Here is a 24,789-nt window from a genome sequence, read left to right on the forward strand (position 1 = left end):
TTATAAAAGCGCAAAGTAATGTAAAATAAAAAAAAGTGAAATAAAACGAAAGCTAATCTACAGGCAATACAGCAACATTCTAAGCTGTTCTATGACTGTTTTAGACTACTGAACTAAGAAACACTGCATGTGCAGATGACTGGTTCGCAATGTAGCAGTTGCAAATTTTCAACTTTTCTTATCACAAGTTGTAGTTTTAACATGTGGAATATCAAATATATTTTCGATTGTGTTACCTTTAACTAATCTTATTAGCGTATATATTTAAAATAAGTTAACAATTTTATAAGTATCAAATGCAATTTTTCACTTTCTTTTGACTTGCAGAGAGAGCATCTTCTCAGTATTGTTCTGGTAAATTATCATATGGACTATTGAAGTTCTCATAAATACAAACAATCTGACGCAGTCTTCATAGTGGGGTTTGACATCCATGGGCATGACAGAAGCACAAAGATATGAATTTTAGATAAAATCGCAGTTACCACCAATGAAGTTGTCTATTATGCAAATACTCTATGTGATATATGTGTATGATCTGGTTTCAAGTAAACGTCTACTTCTGACATCTACTTCTACCGCTGAGTGAATATTCTCTCACTTTTTTGTGTGCGCGTGAATCATTTTGAAAACACAGGAAAAAAAATAAAGGTGCGATACATATATATATACTTAAAAAGTAAAACCATAAAAATACCTCAACTCCAAGAAAGATTCAAAACGGAAAGTCCGTTATCAATGGCAAACTCAAAAGCTCAAACACATCAAATGAATGGATAATTCTATCATATTTCTGACTTGTTACAGGCATTTTCTTAAGTAGAAAATGGTAGATTACAGTAAGGGTTGAAACCAGTGACTATAATATATATATATATATATATATATATATATATCATTTGTTTAGTTATGATCGAGCCTCTTAAAGGATTGAAGACTTTTAATAAAACGTGTTGAATTGACCAGTAAACTATTTCAAATAACAAGTGCATGTTAAATTTGCCAGAAGTAAACATTGATGTATGTGCCTTAAGTCAGGAGCCTGTAATTCAGTGGTTGTCGTTTGTTTATGTGTTCAAGACATATTTGTTTTTCGTTCATTTTTCAAGTTATACAAATAAGGCCGTTAGTTTTCTCGTTTGAATTGTTTAACATTGTCTTATCGGGGTCTTTTATAGCTGACTATGCGATATGGGCTTTGCTCATTGTTGAAGGCCGTACGATGACCTATAGTTGTTAATGTATGTGTCATTTTGGTCTCTTGTGGACACTGAGTTGTCTCATTGGCAATCATACCACATCTTCTTTTTTATATGTTATTTTTTATCAATCAATCAGAGGAGATTATAATACGAACTATAAATTATGCATACAAACAGGTAACGAGTAAGGTTAAAAGTGTCCGATAAGTTTAGCATTTTTTTTTTTTCTGTTGCTCACACGTCTTTGCTGCATCTCCTCTCCGTCAAAAGTTCCCGATTATATAAATTATTTGCAGTTTCCGGTTATTTCTCCACGAAAAGAAACTAGACAAAAATGATAAACTGTTGTTATATTTTTGCACAACACATTTCGTTAATATTTAATTTTGAAAATGTTGGAAGGGTTATTTGGAGAAGAAGATTTAACCTCTTCTAGAATATCTGAGCCTTCCAAACCTGGAATACAGTCGCCACCAAGACCACGTTATCAGTGTGGTCTAGTTGGAATTAGTAACCAAGGAGCCACATGCTATCTTAATTCTCTGCTGCAAACCTTACTTTACACTCCAGAATTTCGTGGTGAGAAGGGGATAATTGCAAGATTTGAATTTCATGGTCTTTTGTCAAGATATATATATACACAACATGTACAAGTGGCCCGAGAACACAGTTATTTTATAGTGCATTTCTTTATTGCACCTGCTGTATCTCAAATTTTTATTACAGTGTAATGTACTAGTATTGGGACAAATAATATAAAAATTATAGAAATTTCTACCAGCTCTAAATCAAAATCTTGACATTTCTGTGTTAAGGAGGTCTAAAATTCAGTTTGACAGCTTTAGACTTACTTCTGCTTCTGCCAGATAATCGGTCCTACTAAAAAGCGCCTGGGAAAGAAAAAAGCGCCCGGGGAAAAGAAAAAGCGCCCGGAGAAGGAAAATTAGCGCCCGGGGAAGAAAATTAGCGCCCGGGAGAAGAAAATAATAATATTTCATAACAATATTTTTTTCCTTAAAAAATAACTAATCATTGCTTGTTTTGTCCTTGGGGATATGTACGATGCTACATCTAAAGTGTTTTTGCACTTTTACAATTTAGATTTCAAAATTGTATATAAGTAAGTAAATGAATATAAATAAGAGTATATAGAAGAATCATGAAAGACATTGTCCTCGATCAAAATGTATATTTTGTTACTAAAAATAATCGGTGCCTGAGGTCTAATATTTTCGCAACTGCATGGTGAACACTTTTTTATACAGATGCTGAGATAGATTTATTATATCTTATTTATAAAACTAAAACTGTTTCAATGGCTATGGTTATCAGGGTTTTAATGCTTAGACATAAATTTAAACCAAACACCTGCTTTTACCCCCTTGTTTTAACTATGGTACATGTAAAGTACTGCTTTTCTTGCTGATTTATTATGTATACCTCTTTTAATTTTGATTAAATTTCTATTTATCTGTGAAATTTGAGTTGTCTTATACATTTTTCATTTTGATATCATATTTGAAAAACATGTCTTTTGATGTCTTACATGTTATAAATCTTCCGCATAAACTGTGATGATATCCATTATTATCAGTCTTTCGAAATAGTATTCATATATTATTGTTAAAATTGAAATATTCATACTTGTTTTTGTGCTTTATTACAAATGTCTATTATCTGAATTTGCAAATTACTGGTCTAGAATAAAAAAAAAATCAATGTCCATAACTTAACAAAGTTGTCTCATGCCAATAAAATATCTTTATATATTTTCCCCGGGCGCTTTTTCTGTTCCCCGGGCGCTATATTTTCTTCTCCGGGCGCTTTTTCTTTTCCCCGGGCGCTTTTTCTTCACCCGGGCGCTCCCAGGCGCATTTTAGTAGGACCCCAGATAATGGCCACAATCAACGAACTGATTTAAATATACTGCCATGGTTTGGTGTGCATATTAGACCACACCCCTCCCCCCAAAATTTTGAAATTTAAAATTCAGCTTTGTCATGTTTGTCATCAAGGCTTTAAAGGCCTCCACTGACAGAGCTGATACGACCCCAGGAGGAAGAGGGTTCCAATCCTGTGTGGTTCTTGGGAAGAATGAGTGTTTTCTATAGTCACAGGATGCTGATGGTACTTGGAAGGATTTGTCATGCATGTTTCCTGACAGTCTTTTCGGTGGTATTATTAATTTAGACAACCTTCCTTTGATATGGCCACTTTGTTGTTGTCTATTTTGTATAGCATTGTGAGTCTTGCTTCTTTCCTTCTTTGTTCAAGTGATGTCCATTTGAGATGTTGTAGCATCAGATTAACGCTGGAGTGGTTATGATGTTTGTTAGATACATGTACATAGAGAGCTCCTCTTCTTTGTACCATCTCAAGTCTCTAACTCTCTGTCTTAAGGTATGGATCGCATACCGGACTGGCATATTCTACAATTGGACGTACCAATTTTTTATATGCATTCTCCTTCACTGTAGTTGATCCTATATTTAAATTTTTTTAGGATTTGTCTGATGATATCGTGAGGTATATATACTATTTTGTCATCTGCAAATAGTCAGACTGTAGATTTAATTCCATCTGGCATGTCGTTAATGTAGAACAGGAATAGTGAAGGCCCAAGTACTGAGCCTTGGGGTACTCCTGACTCTACATCAATATGAGATGAACTTTCTGCATCGACAACTACTGCTTGGGTTCTATTAGACAGGAAGCTAGCGATCTACTTATTTACATTTCCTCGGATGCCATAGTGTTCCAGCTTATGTATAAGGAGACTGTGACCAACCTTATCAAAGGCTTTCGAAAAGTCCATGATGAGAACATCAGTTTGCTTTCCTGCACTCATGTTGTTGGTGATTTCATCCACAAATTCAATCAGCTGGGCTTCGCATGATCTTTTGCTACGAAATCCGTGTTGCAATGGATATAGAATGTTGTGGAGATCTGCATGTTTCATAATATGACTAGTTATTATGTGTTCCATGAGTTTACAGCAGATGCATGTCAGAGATATTGGTAGATAATTCTCTGCCTTTTATCTCTCTCCTTTCTTGAAGACTGGACTAACGTTGGCATTTTTCCAGTCAGATGGTACCTCCCCAGTATTAAGTGATGTTGTAAAGATGATTGTTAGAATTGGGGCTATCTCGGTTGCAAGTTCTTTTAGTATTCTTGGTTTTAGATTGTCTGGTCCTGAAGCTTTATTTGGATTTATTTTTGTAAGAAGTTTCAGCACTCCATTTTCTGTAATGATTAGATCCTCAGCAGAAGGGTATTGACCTGGCATGTTACAACAAGATTTGAATTTTTCTTGACTATATATTTCCTTCGAAGAGAATGCAGACTGAAACTGCTTATTCAGAATTGTAGCTTGGTCCACAAGATGCGAGTGTAGTACTCCATCACTACGTAGTGGTGCCACGCAGCTGCTATCAGTCTTCATATGTTTTATATAAGTCCCAAATCGTTTCATATTGCTGTGTTGTTGGGTTTCTTCTTTAAGTGTTACTATGTTTTCGATATACTTCCAATATGCGCGGCGTAGTTCTTTCTGTACTTTTTGCCTGGCTTCTTTGAATTTTGATGTTATCTTAGGATCTGCTGACTTTTTCTTTCTTTTGTATAGTCTGTCATGGCGGCGTATTAGTGTACGTACATTTGGTGTTAGCCAAGGGAGGCTATCTTTCTGTTTTGCTATCTTGTGCGGGATATTGTTTGTTACACTTTGGTTGAGCTGGGTTTTGAATAATAACCAGAGTTCTTCCGCTGAACTTCCAGTTGAAGCTAGTTTTCTGCTTTTTTCATGGGTTTGGATCATTTCCTCTTTGATGGTTTCCCAGTTTGCCTTCCTGTATAATGGGATGTTCCAAGGTTTTTGTTTTCTAGTTAAGGGCTTGGTGTTTTTTGCTGAAGACAATGTTGTGGTGTGAAACCCTAGGTATCACTTTGGTGAGTGTGAAGCGTGTTGGATTGTTTGTAATCACTAGGTCTAGCGTGTTAGGGCCTCTTGTTGGTTCCTCCACTAGTTGAACAAGTCCATTGTCGTCAAGAATGTTGCCAAACTTGTAGTGGTTTTTCTGACATGTTGATTCTGGTTAATCAGGGTTCTTGTTATCCAGTTTCAGCCAGGGAGATTAAAGTCGCCACCAACAATTATGAAGACATTCTTTGTAGCGTTTACTTTTTCAAGACTTCGCCCAAGTTCTTCAATGCTTTCTTCATTTGATGTTTCAGGGTTGTAGTAGGATGCAAGATACCAGCTAGACTGATTTTAGCCCAAACAATCTCGCAGTTTGTGTGTTACTATTTTTTTGCTATTTTAACTGGACCAAATCACTACTTAACATAAAGATTCAGCACCCAAATTTTTTTTAAATGCAATTTCATCCCCTTACTTAATATTTCATGCATTAAATATCAAGAAATCAATTTGGAAGGAGTATCAAAATAAATTGCAAGTTATACACTGTTCACACAAGGGACGATATTCATAGACAACGAAACCCAAAGGAAGATAACTGTGTCCTTGGACCAATAGTCAATACATGTACATATAAAAGAACAAAATGAAAATCAACTATCACAGCCTGTCCTCTCTTTTTGACACTGTTGATGATCTCTACCACCACCAGGGCTTTTCCCAGCATATATATTTGATTACAAGATTATACACCATTCCCAATGAAAATAGTGTTTTCTATTATTCATGTTATTAGCGTTAATATTCTCATTGTCATTTATAGACTGAAGTCACTGAACTATGATATAAATTGTTATTATCCAAAGTTTAATGTTCATAACATTGTAGTTAAAAAAAAATGAAAAACAACTGAAAACTAGTTCAAAATCCAGATACAAGTTTCCACTTTTCCAAAACAATATTTGATGTGGCCTAAAATACATGTAGTCAATTTTGGTATAAACATAACCATGGTGCTTCTTTCTAAGAAAATGAGTTGTGACTTCTGTATCAACATATTATGATAGAGTCTGAGTAGTTATAATTACAGAAGGAAAGTGCATAACTTCTATAAACATGATAAAGCTTAATCTGAATTTTAATGAAAATAACACTTTAATAAGGGGGCTCACAGGTATAAATCAATTTTTTTTTTAAATATAGGATTTCTCTATTTTTTTTTCTATAGATGAACTTTATCATATACTTAATAAAAAATAAAATAAAAAAAAGATGGGGTGACCGTTCATTTAAGCTCACAATCTGTCTTTGAAAGAAGCATGCATTTTTGTTTAGGTACTTTTTTTTTTGTTAAACTAATAGGAGAAATTAAGTTAATATCAAATTAAAAAACAAAATTACAGAAATTGCCTAAATTTTACTATTGTTCTTATTTAAAAATAATAATAAAAAATATAGGTCTTCGATGAGTTAAAAAAGATATTTCTATTTTAATGCCAAAAAACAGCATTTTTGCACCAAAGGGAGATATAATCTGGAGCTTTTTCAATGAAAAAACATTTTAAAAGTCATCTAGGGCCAAAACAAATCAATTTGTGCGGTTGATTTTTGTACAATATCATAAAGTAACAATTAGCAGTGTAATAAATAAAATTTATAATGAAAACAAAAATGTTTAAAAAATTTTTGAAATTTTTGTCACTCGAGCCTCCTTAATGAGTTTGGTGCATCTTAAGTGTTTTTCTGAATATATACATTGTACCTTTTCTGGATATACATTGTACCTTTTATGGATACACATTGTACCTTTTATGGATACACATTGTACCCTTTCTAGATATTCATTGTACCTTTTTACCTCTAAATTGTTTTCAAGTCACGAATGCTCAAAATGTCAAACCCAACAACATGCACAATGTGAAAGCCATAGATGTACATGTATAAGTACCACTGTCTCTAACATGTCTAAATGACTACATATTGAGAGTTTCTTATTCAATATACTTTCAGAATCATTATTTGACTTGACAGAAGATGAGCTAGGAAGTTTTGATAGTAAAGATATTGCTGGGAAAAAGGTATGAATGATATGGTTTTCTTGAATATAACTTTTGTATGGATATCTTGTACAAACTGTAAATCATTTAATACATTTAAATAAATATTTAAAGTAGCATTGCATGGTACATGTTGTTTTATTTTTTAACCTGTCCTTTGCAACACAATTTAGGACAAAGAAATGCTGAGGCCTCCATCTATATTATATTTTAAAGTGTAAGTGCTAACATTTTATCTCAAATGTCTAAATCATATTATTCAAAGTGGTCAATCAGCAATGTCCTAGACACTTTCAAAAGTTATTGGTGATCAACATAAATAATAAGATTTTTTATGCCCCACCTACAATAATAGAGGGGCATTATCTTTTCTGGTCTGTGGCTCCGTTCGTCCGTTCGTTCGTCCCGCTTCAGGTTAAAGTTTTTGGTCAAGGTAGTTTTTGATGAAGCTGAAGTCCAATGAACTTGAAACTTAGTACACTTGTTGCTTATGATATGATCTTTCTAATTTAAAGCCAAATTAGACTTTTTACCCCAATTTCACGGTCCACTTAACATAGAAAATGAAAGTGGGAGTTTCAGGTTAAAGTTTTTGGTCAAAGTAGTTTTTGATGAAATTGAAGTCAAATCAACTTGAAACTTAAAACACATGTTCCCTATAGTATAATCTTTCTAATTTTAATGCCAAATTAGATTTTTACCCTATTTCATGGTCCATGGAACATGGAAAATGATTGAGTGGGGCATCCGTGTACTTTGGACACATTCTTGTTTTTAGACACTCTCGACTTACATTTTTCATGCCCCATTTATGGGCATTATGTTTTCTGGTCTGTCCGTCCGTTCGTCAATTCATTCATCTGTCCGTCCATTCGTCCCATTTCAGGTTTTGGTTAAAGTTTTAGGTCCAGGTCGTTTTTGATGATGTTGAAGTCCCATCAACTTGAAACTTAGTAAACATGTTCCCTATGATATGATCTTTCTGATTTTTATGCCAAATTAGAGATTTTATCCCATTTTCACGGTCCACTGAACATAGAAAATGATACTGCAGATGGGGCATCCGTGTACTTTGGACACATTTTTGTTTGATTATTAAAATTAAAAATTAAAATAAGATTTATGTCATAAAAAAAATTCTAAATCAGCATCGTTCAACCTTTTTTTACAAAAAGTATGTCACTTGGAAATATAATTACAAGTATATGGAAAGTTTTAAGTCTTCTCTCCACTACATTTTTTTTTCATGTTTAAAAAAAAGTGTATTGAAGGTTAAATTAAACAATATTTTTGAAGCCTGGACAATCTATGGATTTGAAATACTGGTAAAATTATTAGGGTTTTTGCTATCAGACAAATACATTATATGTTGTGTTGAATGCATCAATTTTGCTGTGACATAAAGTTGGTGGTGCTTTCATTATAATGATTTCTACTGTAGGTTAGAGTGATACCATTACAATTACAGAAATTGTTTTCAAGATTACTACTGAGTGATCAACAAAGTATATCTACAACAGAACTGACGGATAGTTTTGGTTGGAACAACAGAGAGGTGTGTGATGATTCTATGTAGTTATTTAGTGTATTATGTGTTGACAAAGTATTTTGTAATGAGAACATCTGAATACTTATTTCATTGATTCATGGGGAAGTTTCTACTACAGGAAACAAGCTTTGGTACTACAGCTGGTGATTGAATATTGCTGCTAAATAATACAAAGTAAAAACCAGAAACAACATTCTTAACAGTTTCAGAAGTCCATCATAGAATCTGATTGAAATCAGCAGTGTCTATATATGAAAACCTAGTAGAAATCTAATATCTTCAGACCATTGTTACCTAATTTAAGAATATAACACTTGTAGCCCTTGGTTTGGAAAGAAAAAAAAATCCACAGTTTAGATATACATGTGTTCTATTTTTTTTTTTTAAATTACGATGTGGAAAATACATTAAGGTTTCTTCTTGTTTGTCCCTACGTCAGTCTGTCCATCAGTACATCCCAAAATTGGTTTTCGTTCTCTAACTTAAGTTTGCCTCAACCAAATGTATGAAACTATACACAATGGTTTTTACCACAAAACTCAGATCAAGTTTCAATTTGGGTGGTGTCACTTTTACTACTCTGGAGTTATGCCCCTTAAGAACGTTATATGCATGTGGGGGTATCATCTGTGTCCCATGAACACTTTCTACTTTAACTATTGAAAAGTCTCAACTATGTGGTATTTGTTATCTTGGAAAAGTTACTTTTGTGTCTTGGCACTTTCTTCATGTTCTTAAAAGTTTATTTATTTTTCATCTCCTGATCTTTCATGATAAATCAAGATTCAACTTAAACCTGACAACTTTTTCTAACAGGAATTACAACAACATGATGTACAGGAACTGAATCGTATCTTGTTTAGTGCTGTGGAAGCTTCATTAGTAGGGACATCAGGAAAGGACTTAATAAACAGACTTTACCATGGAACGCTTGTCAATCAGGTAATACACTCATTATAAATGTTTTCATAGTATCTTGCTATGCTTTTTTTGACATTAAGGAAGTTCGCTACTCAGTTTCAAAATAACAAGCTTTTCATAACACTAGTATATATTAATAGAGGATTAATAAAGGAACAAAAAAAGCAACAAAAAAAATCTTGTTTTCGAGATAATAGTAATTGAAATTTTGGGGGGAAAATGTTCTCTCTTGACTTTTCATATCTTTATCATTGACAAGTTTAAGTTCTGCAATACTATTAAAAGATAACAAGGGTTTTAGTTTTTACAGATGGTTTTTATAATTGTATGGCTCATACTGATACATGTGAAAGATTTATAAAATAAAAAGTGCAGGTCAATGGGCAAATTGTTTTAAGGAATTCAAATGGATAAAACCAGAAGAATCCGAAAATTTGACAAAAATCCCAAAACATGACAAGTGAACATCATTAAATGTCACACAATCTTCTTATTTAAAGACTGCCTTGATCATGGCTTGATGGTCAACTAAGTAGCAGCCTACATGCCTTGAGTGCAGAAGGGTGTGGAGTCTAAACACACTTGCGTCTAACCAAAAACTTTAAAATTTGTATGCAGCTTCTCACCCAGGCACAGGGCATTAAGGAGAAAAAGCAAAGTCTGGTCAGCTTGGAGTCGGAATTATATTTTCAGGTAACGTGACATGTCTCTGCAGACTGTTTCCTTGTGAACTAGCACATTAAAAAATTCTGGCTCTGCATGTCAGTCTCTTTACAAAGCAGGTTTTATATTCATATAACAATAACATGCTCTCATCCTAAATATGCATATTAATTTGCTGCTGGACATTAAGTATCCATCCATCATCATCTTATGTCAAGTATGAAATAATCAAACTACTATTTACATTATAGATCATTTGCTCTGTGTGTGGAAAAGTTAGTGAAAGAGAGGTGAGTTATAAACAAGATGGAATAACTTCAAAGATTTCTGATACACGTCAACAAGTAAAATATAAAATCATACCAGTATGAGAAAACATTTTTTTAGAATATATCTTTACTTTATGTGAAAAAGGAAATATTCACTGAGCTTCATATGACAAAAGTTTGTTGTTTACAAGTATCTGATTTAACTCCACATACATGAAACAATATGAAATTCTTTTGTCAGCTAACAGTTGTATAACATCTAACTTCTGAAATCTGCTAATTTTAAAGTTTTTACTTTAAATTTGAATAGGTCTGTTTCCAACAAGTGTAAAATACTGATTTTAGATTTTGGGATGTAATTTGTCAATATTTGTATGTTTAGGAGGATTATTTAGATTTAACATTAACAGTTGCTGGCAACAACAGTTTAGAAGAAGCTCTATACGGAAGCTTTGTTGACATGGAAAGTATGGATGGTAAAAACCAATACAAATGTGAATCTTGTAACAAACTTGTCAATGCTAAAAAGGTAAATAGCTAAGATAACACCGCCAATTATTCATGTGTCTATTGGAAGTCTGGAACCACATCATGCCTTAATTATTTTGATATTTTGTAATGTTAGCAGATCTTATTATATCTGTTTAATTTGTTCTCAACTTTTTATAAACTAAGAATCTTTGAGGTCTCTGCTACATCACAGACTAAGAACCTTGTAAAGCTAAGGTGGTCTGGTTGTTGGTTAAATCTCCATATAATAAGTCTTATGATTGCTAATATTACTAAAATAGGTGTTGACTATATCTAGATATTTACTGATCCTCTGCTAGGCATTCATCATTTGTTAATAAAAACAAATGTCAGCTTGAAATGTAATATGTAATATTGTAGATCTTTACCCTATTGTTGGTTTTTTTTTATGAAACTCAGAGTGAATTGTAGCAGAAAGTAATGGAGTAGGGGCAATAAGGCCCTTATTTGGCCCAAAAATTACTGCAAATTTAAAAGTTATCATACATATTCCTAAATAACTGAAAACTTGACTAAGGTATAAGGTACTAAGAAAAACAAAACAAATTTGACATCGAGCAAGTAACCATGGCAATAAATCATGACTTAATTTGCATATTGTGTTAAATTTCGTGATTTTCCTTGTTTTTTCATAAAATTTTAAGTATATTTTTGATTGAAAAAGTATGTGCGCACCCAAGAAACAACTTTGTATTTGGTGAGATTATGCCAATAGTTATAATAAAGCTTCTGTTAAATTATTTTGTTGTTTCTTGGCTGCGCAGGATGTTTCCACAATGGAAATAAAGATAGAAAACTGCATAAATTCTGTATTTTTTCATCGTTTTTGTGAAAACAGTACATATTATGACGTAATTGTGACGTCATCAGATAAAAATCTTTATGTTTTTCATTTATATTTCTTGACCCGATGCATTTCTGAACATTATGTGCCAATTTGAAATGGTTATCAAACATTTTATTTTCTTGGGCCAAAACTAGGCCTTAATGCCCCTACTCCTTTATTTTCATGTATTATTTATATGTTATACTCAGGAATGCTTATATATTTTTGGATGTAATGCGTCTTCTGATTGGCTGACGTTATTTTGTTATGAGCCCATGGACATAATGTAGTCATGTGACCGTGACGTAATCAACGTTTTTTTATGGTTTTCTACGATTTAAAATGGAATTTAGAATTAAATTATAAGAAATGACTGTAATATTTTTTTTGTTTATTCGAAATAACATAAAAAATGTGGTGCACACTGTTAAATAACCCGCTACGCGCGTTATTCAGTGTGCACCACATTTTTTATGTTATTTCTTCATAGACAGAAAAAATATTACAGTCATTCCTTAAATAAAAACAAAAAAAATGTCAGCTTGAAATGTAATATGTAATCTTGTAGACCTTTACCCTATTCTTGTTTTTTTTTTTATGAAACTCAGAGTAAATTGTAGCACAAAGTAAATTTATTTTCATGTATTATTTATAAGTTATATATATAGAAGTTATATTCCCTGCCATATGTGTTCTGTTAATTTTACTGTTAACTTTAATGTTATTTTAGGGAGCCAAATTAAGAAGTTTACCAGAAATTTTGTCTATCTCTTTTCTAAGATTTAGTTTTGACTACCAGAAGATGGAGAGATACAAGGTATGATTAAGAGAGATAATCAGTTAAACATCATAGGAACCTGCAAAAATAAATTACATTCTAGAGAATAGTTACAAATATGTCAACATACAAATCAATCATTCTGGACTTTGTCTTGTACAATAATAAATAACTTTTGTGTCTTTTGGCATTTCAGACATGTATTTATTTTTAAAATGTTCTACACAATAATTTAAGCATTGAATCAATTATTACTGTTATAAAAGATTAATTCTCACTTAAGATTGATAAGATTTGTATTCAGAAGATATATTATTTTGTAGGAGGCAGGAAGACTAGTTTTCCCACATACTATTGACATGGCACCATATTGTGAAAAGGTATTATTATCTTATAAGGGACATAACTCTATTGATTAATTATATTTTTATTGAAACATTTTGTTAAACCATTTTCAGAATACTTTAAGAAAAAAAATATGTATATATTTATTGATCATTATCAAACAAAACATCTAGCTATCTATCACTTACTTGTAAGACTATTTATATCTTTGGACTAGATAGCTGATAAAAACCTACAGAGGTCACTACAGTCTATATGATTGTTTAAAGATGGACTATCATCTACTTAATTGTTCTTCGCTTTAGTTTTTTATGTTATCTTTCAAAACTATATAGCATCTTGAGTCTGAACCTGTGAAAAATCAACAAATACTTTTTTCATTTTCAGGCAGAGCTTTCTTCAGAGTATGAGTTGTTTTCTGTAGTGATTCACAAAGGAGGAGCCTATGGCGGCCATTACCATGCATTTATAAAGGATGTAGACTCTCTAGGGAAGTGGACTCATCCAGTTAGTAGACATTACTATAGTTTATTAATCTGTAGAATTGGAACCAATCATCAAGTAATATTTTTCTGTTGCTTGTTATTGATAATTGTTTTTATCTAATCAATTGCTTGACTAGAAATTCTGTTTTGATATGGAACTTTTGCATTAATAGCATTTTACAAAATCATTGTTTCGGCGTAGATATATGTGAAAAAATGATATACATTGAATAAAAGAGATATCAACATAGTAGTGAAGACAAAATTAAGTAAAACTATAGATTCATCTGTTGGGATTTGTTTCTCCCTTAGGCTTGGTTGGTTTGTAAAGTGTAATACCTCTCACAATATAAAAATAAGAAGATGTTGTATGATTGCCAATGAGAAAACTCTCCACAAGAGACCAAATGACACAGATTATAAGTAAAAATGGCAGCATTAATCATAAGGATCTATGAGAGTGAATTACCTTGCTGTTTACAAACAAAAAACAAATTATAGTATCTCCTACAATTAACTTTTCCAATACAATATTAACCAGGTGTACAGATCCCACAAAGCAATAAAGGGAACCTTAACTGTTGCTAGCCTGGCATTTCTTACTGTTTCTGTAGGTTGAACAAATACATTTTATATTTTCCTACAATGTATGAATACTGAATAATTCTTTAAATATTAGGATGAAGAACCTATCCAGCTTCCAACAGACCCCAGTACTGGTGAAGTTGACTACATTGAGGTAGACTCTCCTGTAGAACTGATACAGGCCATTCTAGTCAGAAATCCTATCCTCACTATAGACAAACTGTGTGCTGTAAGTAATATATCAAAATAGACTCCCCTGTAGAACTACCAGTAAAAGAAAGTTGGTCATCTGGTGCAAAAAGCATCAATTTTGACAATTTTTTGTCCCATTTGTTGACCTGGAAGACCGAGATATGCTGATAGATGTATCAATCAGTGGTCTGCATGTTGAGTGAACCCCAATGAACAAATTTACTACAACATATCTTATGTCTGAGTTAAACTGATCTTGGAACAGAAGGTTATTTTGATAAAAAATCCGAAATTTTCCGATTTTTTACTTCAACTGGACCTGAAACAGGAAGAAGTCGTTTCCTAGTAATAGAGCTCTGAACATCATGTGTCAGACATCGAGAGGATGCCCACCCCTTCAAAAAACTGAGTTTTATCCAATTTCAATTTTATGCCTCATTTATGGGCATTATGTTTTCTGGTCTGTGCGTCCATCTGTTTGTTCTTCTGTCTGATCATCCATCCGTCTGTCCCACTTCAGGTTAAAGTTTTTGGTCGAGGTTGTTTTTGATGAAGTTGAAGTCCAATCAACTTGAAACTTAGTACACATGTTCTCTATGATATGATCTTTCTATTTTAATGCCAAATTAGAGATTTTCGCCTATTTTCACGGTCCACTGAACATCAAAAAATGATAGTGCAGATGCATCCGTGTACTGGGGACACATTCTTGTCAAGTTCTTATTTTAGCTCAAATTGAACATTAAAACAGAGGAAGGAACACTACTATTGATAGTGAAAGATTGAGATAACATGCATTCACTTTAAAATAAATTTCATAAAGTTGATCTCCAAAAGTATGGAGAGACATTGGAGCCAAATAACAGTTTTTTGGGTACAGCCGTAATATTAAGTATTGAAAGGGCTGATACACAAACTTAATCATGGGGTAGGGTATAAGATTTCTAAAATTTCCATTTTTTCCCCCCAAAAGATTAATTTTAGCTGGAGTATCAGTTTTATCCTCTTTTCATAAAACGAAAGTTGATCCTTATTATCCACTGATTAAAGCATTTCATAGTTGTGATTAACATGCTAGATTTGGAGAGAGTTATTTTTGTGTCGGAAAGTTAAATGCAGTTGAAGGTAATACAAATGATATGCAGACAATCCTTTCCTTTTTTATTCAAACGTTTCTGCAATAAAACATTTGCCATAGAACTTACACTTTAAATTTTTATATCTCAAGGATTGATAATTGGTTTTTTTTTAACAGGAGATAAGTAAACAGACTGGAGTATCATGGAACAAAAGATTTAGGAAAAACTTTGGATCTATTGTTAAGGTTAGTTATGGTAATTTCAGAAAAACATTGTGAAGTTACTCTGAACAACAAATTAGAACAGAGTTTTTAATTTATTTGAAGTAATGAATTTTTCTAAAGCCTAGATAGATATCAGATGACTCAGTATTTCACAGTTTTAAAAAATCACTTTCCGTAAGCAAGCTGAAAAATGGCAAACATAGTTGTTACAAACAAAAGATAATGTCACAAATTTTAATGCTTTTTGTCTTCTCAAAATTGTTGACATTTCTCATTTGTGGGTGTAAAAAACAGAAAGCAACTGTCTTGACCCTAAAAAATATTTGAAGGAACACATCTATTTTGTCTTTTTATGTGATGAAATAATTTGTAGACTTTATAAAGCGTAATTAATTCAGTTTTTGAATGTATTTATTACATCATAGAAAGACAGAATAGAATAAAGTTGTTGTCTTCATTTGAATTAATTGTAATTACAAAAAACTTCACATTGAGTACATTGAGAAATAGATATATTTAAAAAGATTGTATAGATATACATTTTCTTGTTGTATTTTCAGTTTTTAGAAAAACATCATGATGTATTTGTACTTGATTCTGGTTGTAATCAGGTATCACTAGGAAATTCTACTAAAGTGAAGGCTGATAAAGAGGAAAATTCTCCTACAACGACTGCTGAGCCAAGAAACAAAAGGTAAACTAATTCTGAAGTTCTCTCAATTACCCCTCTCTGTTACAATGTGACCTACCAAATTATACTATTTACTGCGTTTGTATTAACATGAGCAACAGGACAGGTGCTACATGTGGAGCAGGATCTGCTTACCCTTCTGGAGCTCCTGAGATCACTCCCAGTTTTTGGTGGGGTTTGTATTGCATAGTCTTTATTCTATAAGCTATGTTGCATCTTGAGTACTATTATTTGTCTGTTTGTCTTTTTCTTTGTTCGCCATGGTTTTGTCAGTTTATTTTTGTACTATGAGTTTGACTTTCCCTCTGGTATCTTTCCCCCCTCTTTAACAGCCTTTTCATTTGTTGATATTAAACTAATGGTGACCTCAATTTGTTGAATTTTATAGACAATTTTAGGATAAACTTAAATTTTTAGTTGTGGATGTTCTAAATACCGGCTACGATAAACAAAAGTTATCATACTCACAACGTACCAGTGTATTAACTTTGATATTTAAAAAAGGAGATCCTTTACTCTTGGAAAACTACCGTCCAATTTCATTTCTAAATGTAGATTTTAAAATTTTGTCATATGTTCTAGCTCAAAGATTAAAAAAGGTACTTCCAAAAATTATTAATGAAGATCAAACCGGTTATGTTAAAAATAGATTTATTGGGTTTAATTTGCGACAAATTCAAGATGTAATAGACTACGCAGACACATACAATATTGAGGGGGCATTAGTTTTTGTAGATTTTACAAAAGCATTCGATTCATTGGAATGGGATTTTATGTTTGGGACATTGAAACATTTTGGTTTTAACGATTCATTTATTAATTGGGTTAAAGCAATGTACACAGATATACAAACATGTGTTATGAACAATGGGTGGGTATCAGAAACTTTCAAAAATTCATGTGGAATAAGACAAGGCTGTCCTTTATCGGCTCTTTTATTTGTTTTGGCTGTTGAAAATTATGGCCCAGAGATTAAGGAATAATAAAAATGTAAAAGGAATAAATATAAAATTAGATGGGAAAAGTCATAGTATCAAGATTTCACAATTAGCAGACGACACAACACTTTTTTGCAAGGATAAAAACGATGTGGTAGCTGCAATGAACGAAATAGAAATTTTTGGTTCCTTTTCAGGTTTACTACTAAATAGAAATAAAACAGAGGGATTATGGATTGGGAAATTGAAATCTTGTAAAGATAAAATTGTCGGGATTAAGTGGGGAGATAAACCTATTAAAGCTTTAGGGGTGTTTTTCGGACATGACAAAGAAGAATGCAAACATTTAAACTGGAATGGTAAAATAGAATAGATGAATAAATTATTTATGATATGGAAAAAACGAAATCTTTCAATTTTAGGAAAAATCCTAATTATAAAGACTTTAATATTGCCTCTGTTTACTTTCTTGGGAAGCGTCTGTCTTACTCCAGAAAATTATCTAAAAGAAATAGAAAACAGTAGCTACAAATATATTTGGGATGGGAAACCAGACAAGGTTAAAAGAAACATGATGATTGGTCCATATGAGAAGGGGGGGTCTAAAAATGGTAGACTTTAAAAGTTATTTTGTGGCTTTAAAAGCATCATGGGTAAATAGATTGGTAAATGGTAAACTTGAGACATGGAAGCTTAAACCATTTAAATACTTAAATGTTTCAAACAATATTTTGTCAATATTTAATATGAATTTTAGTGATATTAAATCTTTAAGATATATCTTAAAAATATTCCTGCGTTTTATAAAGAAGTAATAAAGTCTTGGAATTTGACTGGCGGGGGGCAAACAAACCAACCAGACACATTTGTCGATATTAGAAAGCAAGTAATATGGGGAAATAAATTTATAAAATTCGGTAATAAACCAATTATATTTGAGAACTGGATTAGGAGTGATCTAATTTACATAAATGATATCTTAGATGATAAAATGTCATTATCGGAAATCTACATTCTAAACAAATTAAAGTACAAAAAAAACTGGATCGCCGAATTTCAAAAATTAAAAAAATCTATACCATCAGAATGGATTCAAGTTGTCCAAAAAGAGAATTCTGTCAAAACTACAGTTAATATTCAGAGAAATAAAATCATATGGAAAAATAATTTAATCCAGACTACATTATTAACAAATAAAATGTTATATAACTCTTTGATAAGTATAAAACTAGAGTCGTCAATAGGGATAAACAGATGGCTTAGAATCCTACCAATACAAGAAACTCTTTATATGAATACATTGTACAAATTTATTTTTGAATATATGACTGAAAATAAATTAAAAATATTTAGATGGAAATTATTACATTATATTGTTCCAACTAAAAAACTGTTATTGCAGTGGAAAGTAACTAAGACAGATAAGTGTAATTTTTGTAAACAAGAAGAAGATTATGCTCACTATTTTCTGAAGTGTAGATATTTGAATAAATTTTGGCAAAAAATCTATGAACTCTTTAAAAGAAGTAAAATAGATTTTGATATTAAATTGCAACATCTGGTATTTGGATATAAAATCACAGATAGTAAATATTATTTTTTGAATTATATACTAACAGTATTAAGTTTTTCTATTTATAAGTCATACTATGTATCCGAGCAGAGAACCAAAGCTGTTGATGTCTTTAGTATTTCTGAAAATGAATTTAATAAAAGAATAGATGCATATAAATCAAGATGTCCAATGCTATTGTCAATTAGAAAGAATTTTGAGCATTGATGAATCTCTGCATAAGACAACTATACATCCTGTATATTATTTTTTATAAGTTAATAAGTTGGATCAGCTGTTTATTTCCCTGGATAATCAGTGGAGTGTAACAGGGTAAATCAAGAGAAGCTTGGACTCTTGGTGAAATTTGTAACAAGCAAGATTAGATGAATAAATATTATTATGTTGTTAAAAAAAAAAAAAGGTAAACTAATTCTGAAGTTCTCTCAATTACCCCTCTCTGCTACAATGTGACCTACCAAATTATACTATTTACTGCATTTGTATTAACATGAGCAACAGGACAGGTGTCACATGTGGAGCAGGATCTGCTTACCCTTCTGGAGCTCCTGAGATCACTCCCAGTTTTTGGTGGGGTTTGTATTGCATAGTCTTTATTCTATAAGCTATGTTGCATCTTGAGTACTATTATTTGTCTGTTTGTCTTTTTCTTTGTTCGCCATGGTTTTGTCAGTTTATTTTTGTACTATGAGTTTGACTTTCCCTCTGGTATCTTTCCCCCCTCTTTAACAGCCTTTTCATTTGTTGATATTAAACTAATGGTGACCTCAATATGTTAATGTCTGTGCCATTTGGTCAATGGTGGAGAGTTGTCTCATTGGCAATCATACCACATCTTCTTTTTATATTAAGTCAGAGTTAGTGTCAGAATTATTGCGAATCAACCGGGTTATCTTGACAGAAGTTAACCACATAAATAGGTCATTTCATCTTCTTTTTTTTTAAAGATAAACTCTTAACCAAGGAAGAGATACAATCTTGTGGAGAACCATCAAGAGAACTGATATTCACATTGGTATAGGTTTTATTTGATAGCCTCTAACCACAGAAGTAATAAATGAGTGACATATTAGTGATATGTTATTTCATGGAATATCGATTATACAAATCTTGAATTGGCTGATGAAGACAATTAGGTTTAGTTTATTATCTAAACAGATGATATTACATTTATTTGAAACAACTAGAAGATGGTAATAAAAAACTCTTATATCTGTTGTAGACCACAATCACCAACACCTATGCCTGGCCAAGCTTGGTTTAACTTTGATGACTCAAGAGTTTCTCCAATCAGAGAAAAGGAAATAGAAAAACAATATCAAGGAAAAGAAAGTGCTTATATGTTGTTCTACAGAAAGAAAACATTAACAAGACCAAAAGAAGGTAATATTCTCATTTATAAGTCAAAGTATTACATATGTGTATTATAATCCTTACTAGCCATAAGACTGTTGGTTTTCCCGTTTGAATGGTTTTACACTAGTAATTTTGGGGCCCTTTATAGCTTGTTGTTCGGTGTGAGCCAAGGCTCCGTGTTGAAGGCCATACATTGACCTATAATGGTTTACTTTTTTAAATTGTTATTTGGATGGAGAGTTGTCTCATTGGCACTCACATCACATCTTCCTATATCTATTTCACTGATTCTCACCAAATATTACTTGGCAAAAAACAAGTAAAAACAAAAATGTTAAGAATGAAAATAGATAAAAGAACATCAAAATGTTCTGTATACTTTGGAATCCATATTGATGGACACAAGACTCGTTGAATTAATTTTTAAAAGGATGTATCTTAGTTTCTGCTATAGATTTAGTCATTATCAAAGTGAGTATGTTTTGTAATTTTAGCTGAAGGAAATCCAGCCTACAAGGTTCCAGATAACCTAGTAACAGATATTATCATAGAAAATGATGAACTCAGTAGAAAAAGGTATTTAACATGATAAAGGTTAAATCCTCAGAAAAATGTATGTATAACATCAAAGTTAATTCTATAGAAAAAAGCACTTATAACATCAAAGTTGACTTGAGTGAGAACATGATTAGGAATGGGTAGTGATATATTCAATGTTCAACCAGAGATGATATTTTTCTATTACAGACAGGAATATGAGATAGAAGTTAACACTATAACTGTACAGATCCACTTTAGCCAATCATACGAGTACTACTCTGGGGCATTACATCCTAGACAAGACCAGTGTGGCTGGATGGAACTTACTATTGACAGGAGGAAAACTATAGCTGATCTAAAAATAGCAATAACTGAGGTCAGTACTAATGTTAGAGGGTAGTAATAGGGGTACTACTCTGGGGCATTACATCCCAGACCAGATCAGTGTGGCTGGATGGAACTTACTATTGACAGGAGGAAAACTATAGCTGATCTAAAAAAAAAGCTGTAACTGAGGTCAATTCTTATGTTACTGGAACAGTACTAGTGCAGTCTTGTTATGTTTATAATTCATATCTTTATGCCCCGACGTAGCGGAGGGGTAGTAAGCTTTCCCAAAGCTGGTTTCCATTCTTTAACTCTAGTTTGCCTCAACCAAATGTTATGAAACTTATACACAGTGCTTAATACCAAAACAAACAACAACAAAAACAATCTAGAGTTATGCTCCTTTACAAATGGAAAAAAATTGCTGAATTTTTCGTTTCTGTTCTCTAATTTAAGTCAGCCTCAACCAATTGTTATGATATGAAACTTGTACACAATATTTATTACCACAACATACAGATCAAATTGGATTTTTGATAGTGTCACTTTTACTGTTCTAGAGTTATGCTCCTTTTCAAATGGAAAAATTGCTGAAATTTTCATTTACATTCTCATACTTAAGTTTACCTCAACTTATATAAATGTTATGAAACTTATACACAATACCACAAAACTCAGATCAAGCACACATTGAGGTAGTGTCACTTTAAATGTTTGTTAGTTATGTCCCTTTATAACTTTATATAGACATAGACACATTCCTCACTTATTGTTTAGTATGTATAAAGATGAAGTATGCTAAGCATCAAATATCACAGAAGGGTTACTTTATGGCAGACTAAAATATTAAAATATTTAGTCCTTATTACAGTAAGGGAATGTTTTACAGTGCATTTCAAGCATATTCAAACAATTGATTCCTTGTTTTTAGTTCTTGTAATTTCATATTTTATTCTGAATAGAGATATACATGATATACTGAAAGGAGAATCTATAAATATATTATCTGAATGAACATGGGCATCATTTGCTTGAAACATTGTGTTGTGTGTTGTATATGAGAAATACTGTCATGATGAATAGAATAGTTCTTAGAAATTTATATGGAATTTAGTGTTTAATGATTTGGACTTTCAAACTAGGAATTGATATACCTAACCATGAAATAGTGAGGCAAAAATGGTGTTTATTGATGAGAATAAACCACTTTCATATTCTTGCATTTTCCTGTATATTTGCAATGTCACAATGCTTAAATAAATGTTACTATATATATATATTGTTTTTATCAGAAATTATTGATTGAAAGAAGAAAATCTTTTACCTTTAAGTATTTTTGAATGATTTTCTATTTATTCTGTGTTTCAGTTGGGAGGAGAACTGGTGCCTGAAATATTTGTAATACAAAGGATGAAGGAGTTACCAGCAGGCCACCATTTGTATGAGTTTTTATCTGGTAAATGATTACATGTTATAGATCTGTTATGGGTAGATGCTTCAGGATACTTTTTATGCCCCACCTACGATAGTAGAGAGTCATTATGTTTTCTGGTCTGTATGTCCTTTCGTCTGTCCTTCCATCTGTTTGTCTGTCCGGCTTCAGGTTAAAGTGTTTAGTTCAAGGTAGTTTTTGATGAAGTTGAAGTCTAATCAATTTGAAACTTAGTACACTTGTCCCCGTGATAAGATCTTTCTAATTTTAATGCCAAATAAGAGTTTTGACCCCAATTTCATGGTCCACTGAACATAGAAAATGATATTGTGAAGTTCAGGTTAAATTTTTTGGTCAAGGTATTTTTTGAAGAAATTGAAGTCCAATCAACTTGAAACTTAGTACACATGTTCCCTATGATATGATCTTTCTAATTTAAATGCCAAATTAAAGTTTTGACCTCAATTTCACAGTCCACTGAACATGGAAAATGATAGTTCGAGTGGGGCATCTGTGTATTATGGACACATTCTTGTTGTTCTTTTACTTTTCTAACAGACATGGTCATTTAAAGACAGTGTCCAAATGTTTGGATTTCAAATATTGAGCTGATTTAGCCCCATCACATTAATAGCAAGATAAAAAATTATTGAAACTGGCAAATTGATACAAAGGTTTAGGAGGTGAAAAATTCAATTCTTCCTGAGAATGCTAATTGTATTTCAGCATCCTTATAAACCTGTTTGGAATTGCTGTATTTTCCTCTACAAATTCAGCACATATGACATTTTTGTGGGATTGTGTTTTGTTAATTTCTTATCATACTTGAGGGGGGGTCGGAGGGATCCTGGTCCCGAAATCCCAGACTTAAAAACATGAAATCCTGAGGTCCCGAATTTAAAAAAAATTAAATCCCAGCATACCGAAAGAAGAATTCCCAGATCCCGAAAGGGTCAATCCTGAAATCCCGAGCTTAAAAACACCTGATCGCAACGTCCTGAAAAAGGTCCTGCCCCCCCTACCTGAACAACATCAAACATCAAAATAATAGAAAGGAATAAATAAGTTGATATCAACAAATTATCTATAAATAAAAAGAGAAAGACACCAACTTATCAATACAATGAATCAAAGAATATTCAGCAGCAAACTTGAAGGACATGGACAAAATTGAGAGTACTTTTTTATATACTGTATGATATCACAAACTTAAGTCTTTTATCAAGAAATATTTTATATGAAAGGTTGTCTCATTGACAATCAAATGTGAAAACAATTATTATTCCAAAAAGAATCCTATCAAAGAGAATGAATGTTACGATTAATGTAGTGTCTACCTGACTGATGAACATTAATTATTACAGGTGAAGATAGTAAACAGATAAAGGACGTAACTATTGACGATGGCACTATGTTATTTATATGGGATGGTCATCTGGTTAGTAGATCTATATTTTATAAAAATGAACAAAGTAGGATATTATAAGCATAATATTTGACCATATCTTAGATAATATCATATTGATTTATAAACATCATCATTTTGTTCACATAATAAATATTTTGTCATAACATATGCTGAAAGTGACATAAAAAAGCATTTGGCTGCAAAAATAGTAAAACAAAACATTGCTCTGGGTTGAAGGACTTACCATGAACTATATGCAAACCTCAACAAATTTGGTCTCTGGACTGGTGTAAGCTGGGAATAGTATATATACTTCTTGTGGAAGGTTGTCTCATTGACAATCTATTAAATTAAAACTTAAAAAAAAACACAATTTGTCATAAAAAACCTGGCAAGATAAAGTTTGAAGGTAACTTTCCTTGTTGCTTGATTATATGGAAAATATTGGTTCTTTAGAAGATCTGAATTTATGCTGATTTTTTTATATCAAATTTTTCAAAATTGAGATTGAATATGAAATATGTTCTGCAATTGAAAACAATAACTGTTTATAGGTGAATGGAACAACTGTGCCATCTGGTCAGGAATATGAACCTATTCTTCTTAACATATCTTATGGAAATGACCAACTGTTTATTAGAGGTTTCTCTAAAAGTTTGACATTGGAGGAGTTCAAGGTCATTGTAAGTGAGGAGACAAGGATTAAAACCAAGGATCTGAGATTAAAAAGAATTGTAAATCAGGGTGAGTTAACATTCAATGTCAAAAGAAGACAGAAATTTTAACAAGTATATAAGAACTGAAAAGAATTAAGGACTTGATTAACCAAGAATCGGTTTTTAGGTGAATTCAATTTCATTGTCAATGTTGAAACAGGATTATAATTAAATTCAACT

General features: G+C 32.0%; 1 protein-coding gene across 1 annotated transcript in view; it reads left to right on the forward strand.

The window, feature by feature from the left end:
• Nucleotides 1-1,477: 1,477 nt before the first annotated feature.
• The window catches only part of LOC139513756 (ubiquitin carboxyl-terminal hydrolase 40-like), a 49,196-nt gene continuing 25,884 nt past the window's right edge, over nt 1,478-24,789 (forward strand). Inside the window, exons 1-18 of the mRNA XM_071302537.1 lie at nt 1,478-1,781; nt 7,135-7,202; nt 8,623-8,736; nt 9,547-9,672; nt 10,566-10,604; nt 10,966-11,112; nt 12,671-12,757; nt 13,042-13,098; nt 13,451-13,570; nt 14,228-14,362; nt 15,581-15,649; nt 16,189-16,322; nt 20,053-20,213; nt 20,681-20,762; nt 20,934-21,102; nt 22,422-22,509; nt 23,850-23,923; nt 24,448-24,637. Of these exons, the coding sequence (XP_071158638.1) occupies nt 1,595-1,781; nt 7,135-7,202; nt 8,623-8,736; nt 9,547-9,672; nt 10,566-10,604; nt 10,966-11,112; nt 12,671-12,757; nt 13,042-13,098; nt 13,451-13,570; nt 14,228-14,362; nt 15,581-15,649; nt 16,189-16,322; nt 20,053-20,213; nt 20,681-20,762; nt 20,934-21,102; nt 22,422-22,509; nt 23,850-23,923; nt 24,448-24,637 (2,047 nt within the window). The 5' untranslated portion in view covers nt 1,478-1,594. The remainder of the gene's footprint in view (nt 1,782-7,134; nt 7,203-8,622; nt 8,737-9,546; nt 9,673-10,565; nt 10,605-10,965; nt 11,113-12,670; nt 12,758-13,041; nt 13,099-13,450; nt 13,571-14,227; nt 14,363-15,580; nt 15,650-16,188; nt 16,323-20,052; nt 20,214-20,680; nt 20,763-20,933; nt 21,103-22,421; nt 22,510-23,849; nt 23,924-24,447; nt 24,638-24,789) is intronic.

The sequence above is a fragment of the Mytilus edulis genome, chromosome 2 (assembly GCF_963676685.1).
Source record: "Mytilus edulis chromosome 2, xbMytEdul2.2, whole genome shotgun sequence".
Classification (NCBI taxonomy): Eukaryota; Metazoa; Mollusca; class Bivalvia; order Mytilida; family Mytilidae; genus Mytilus; species Mytilus edulis.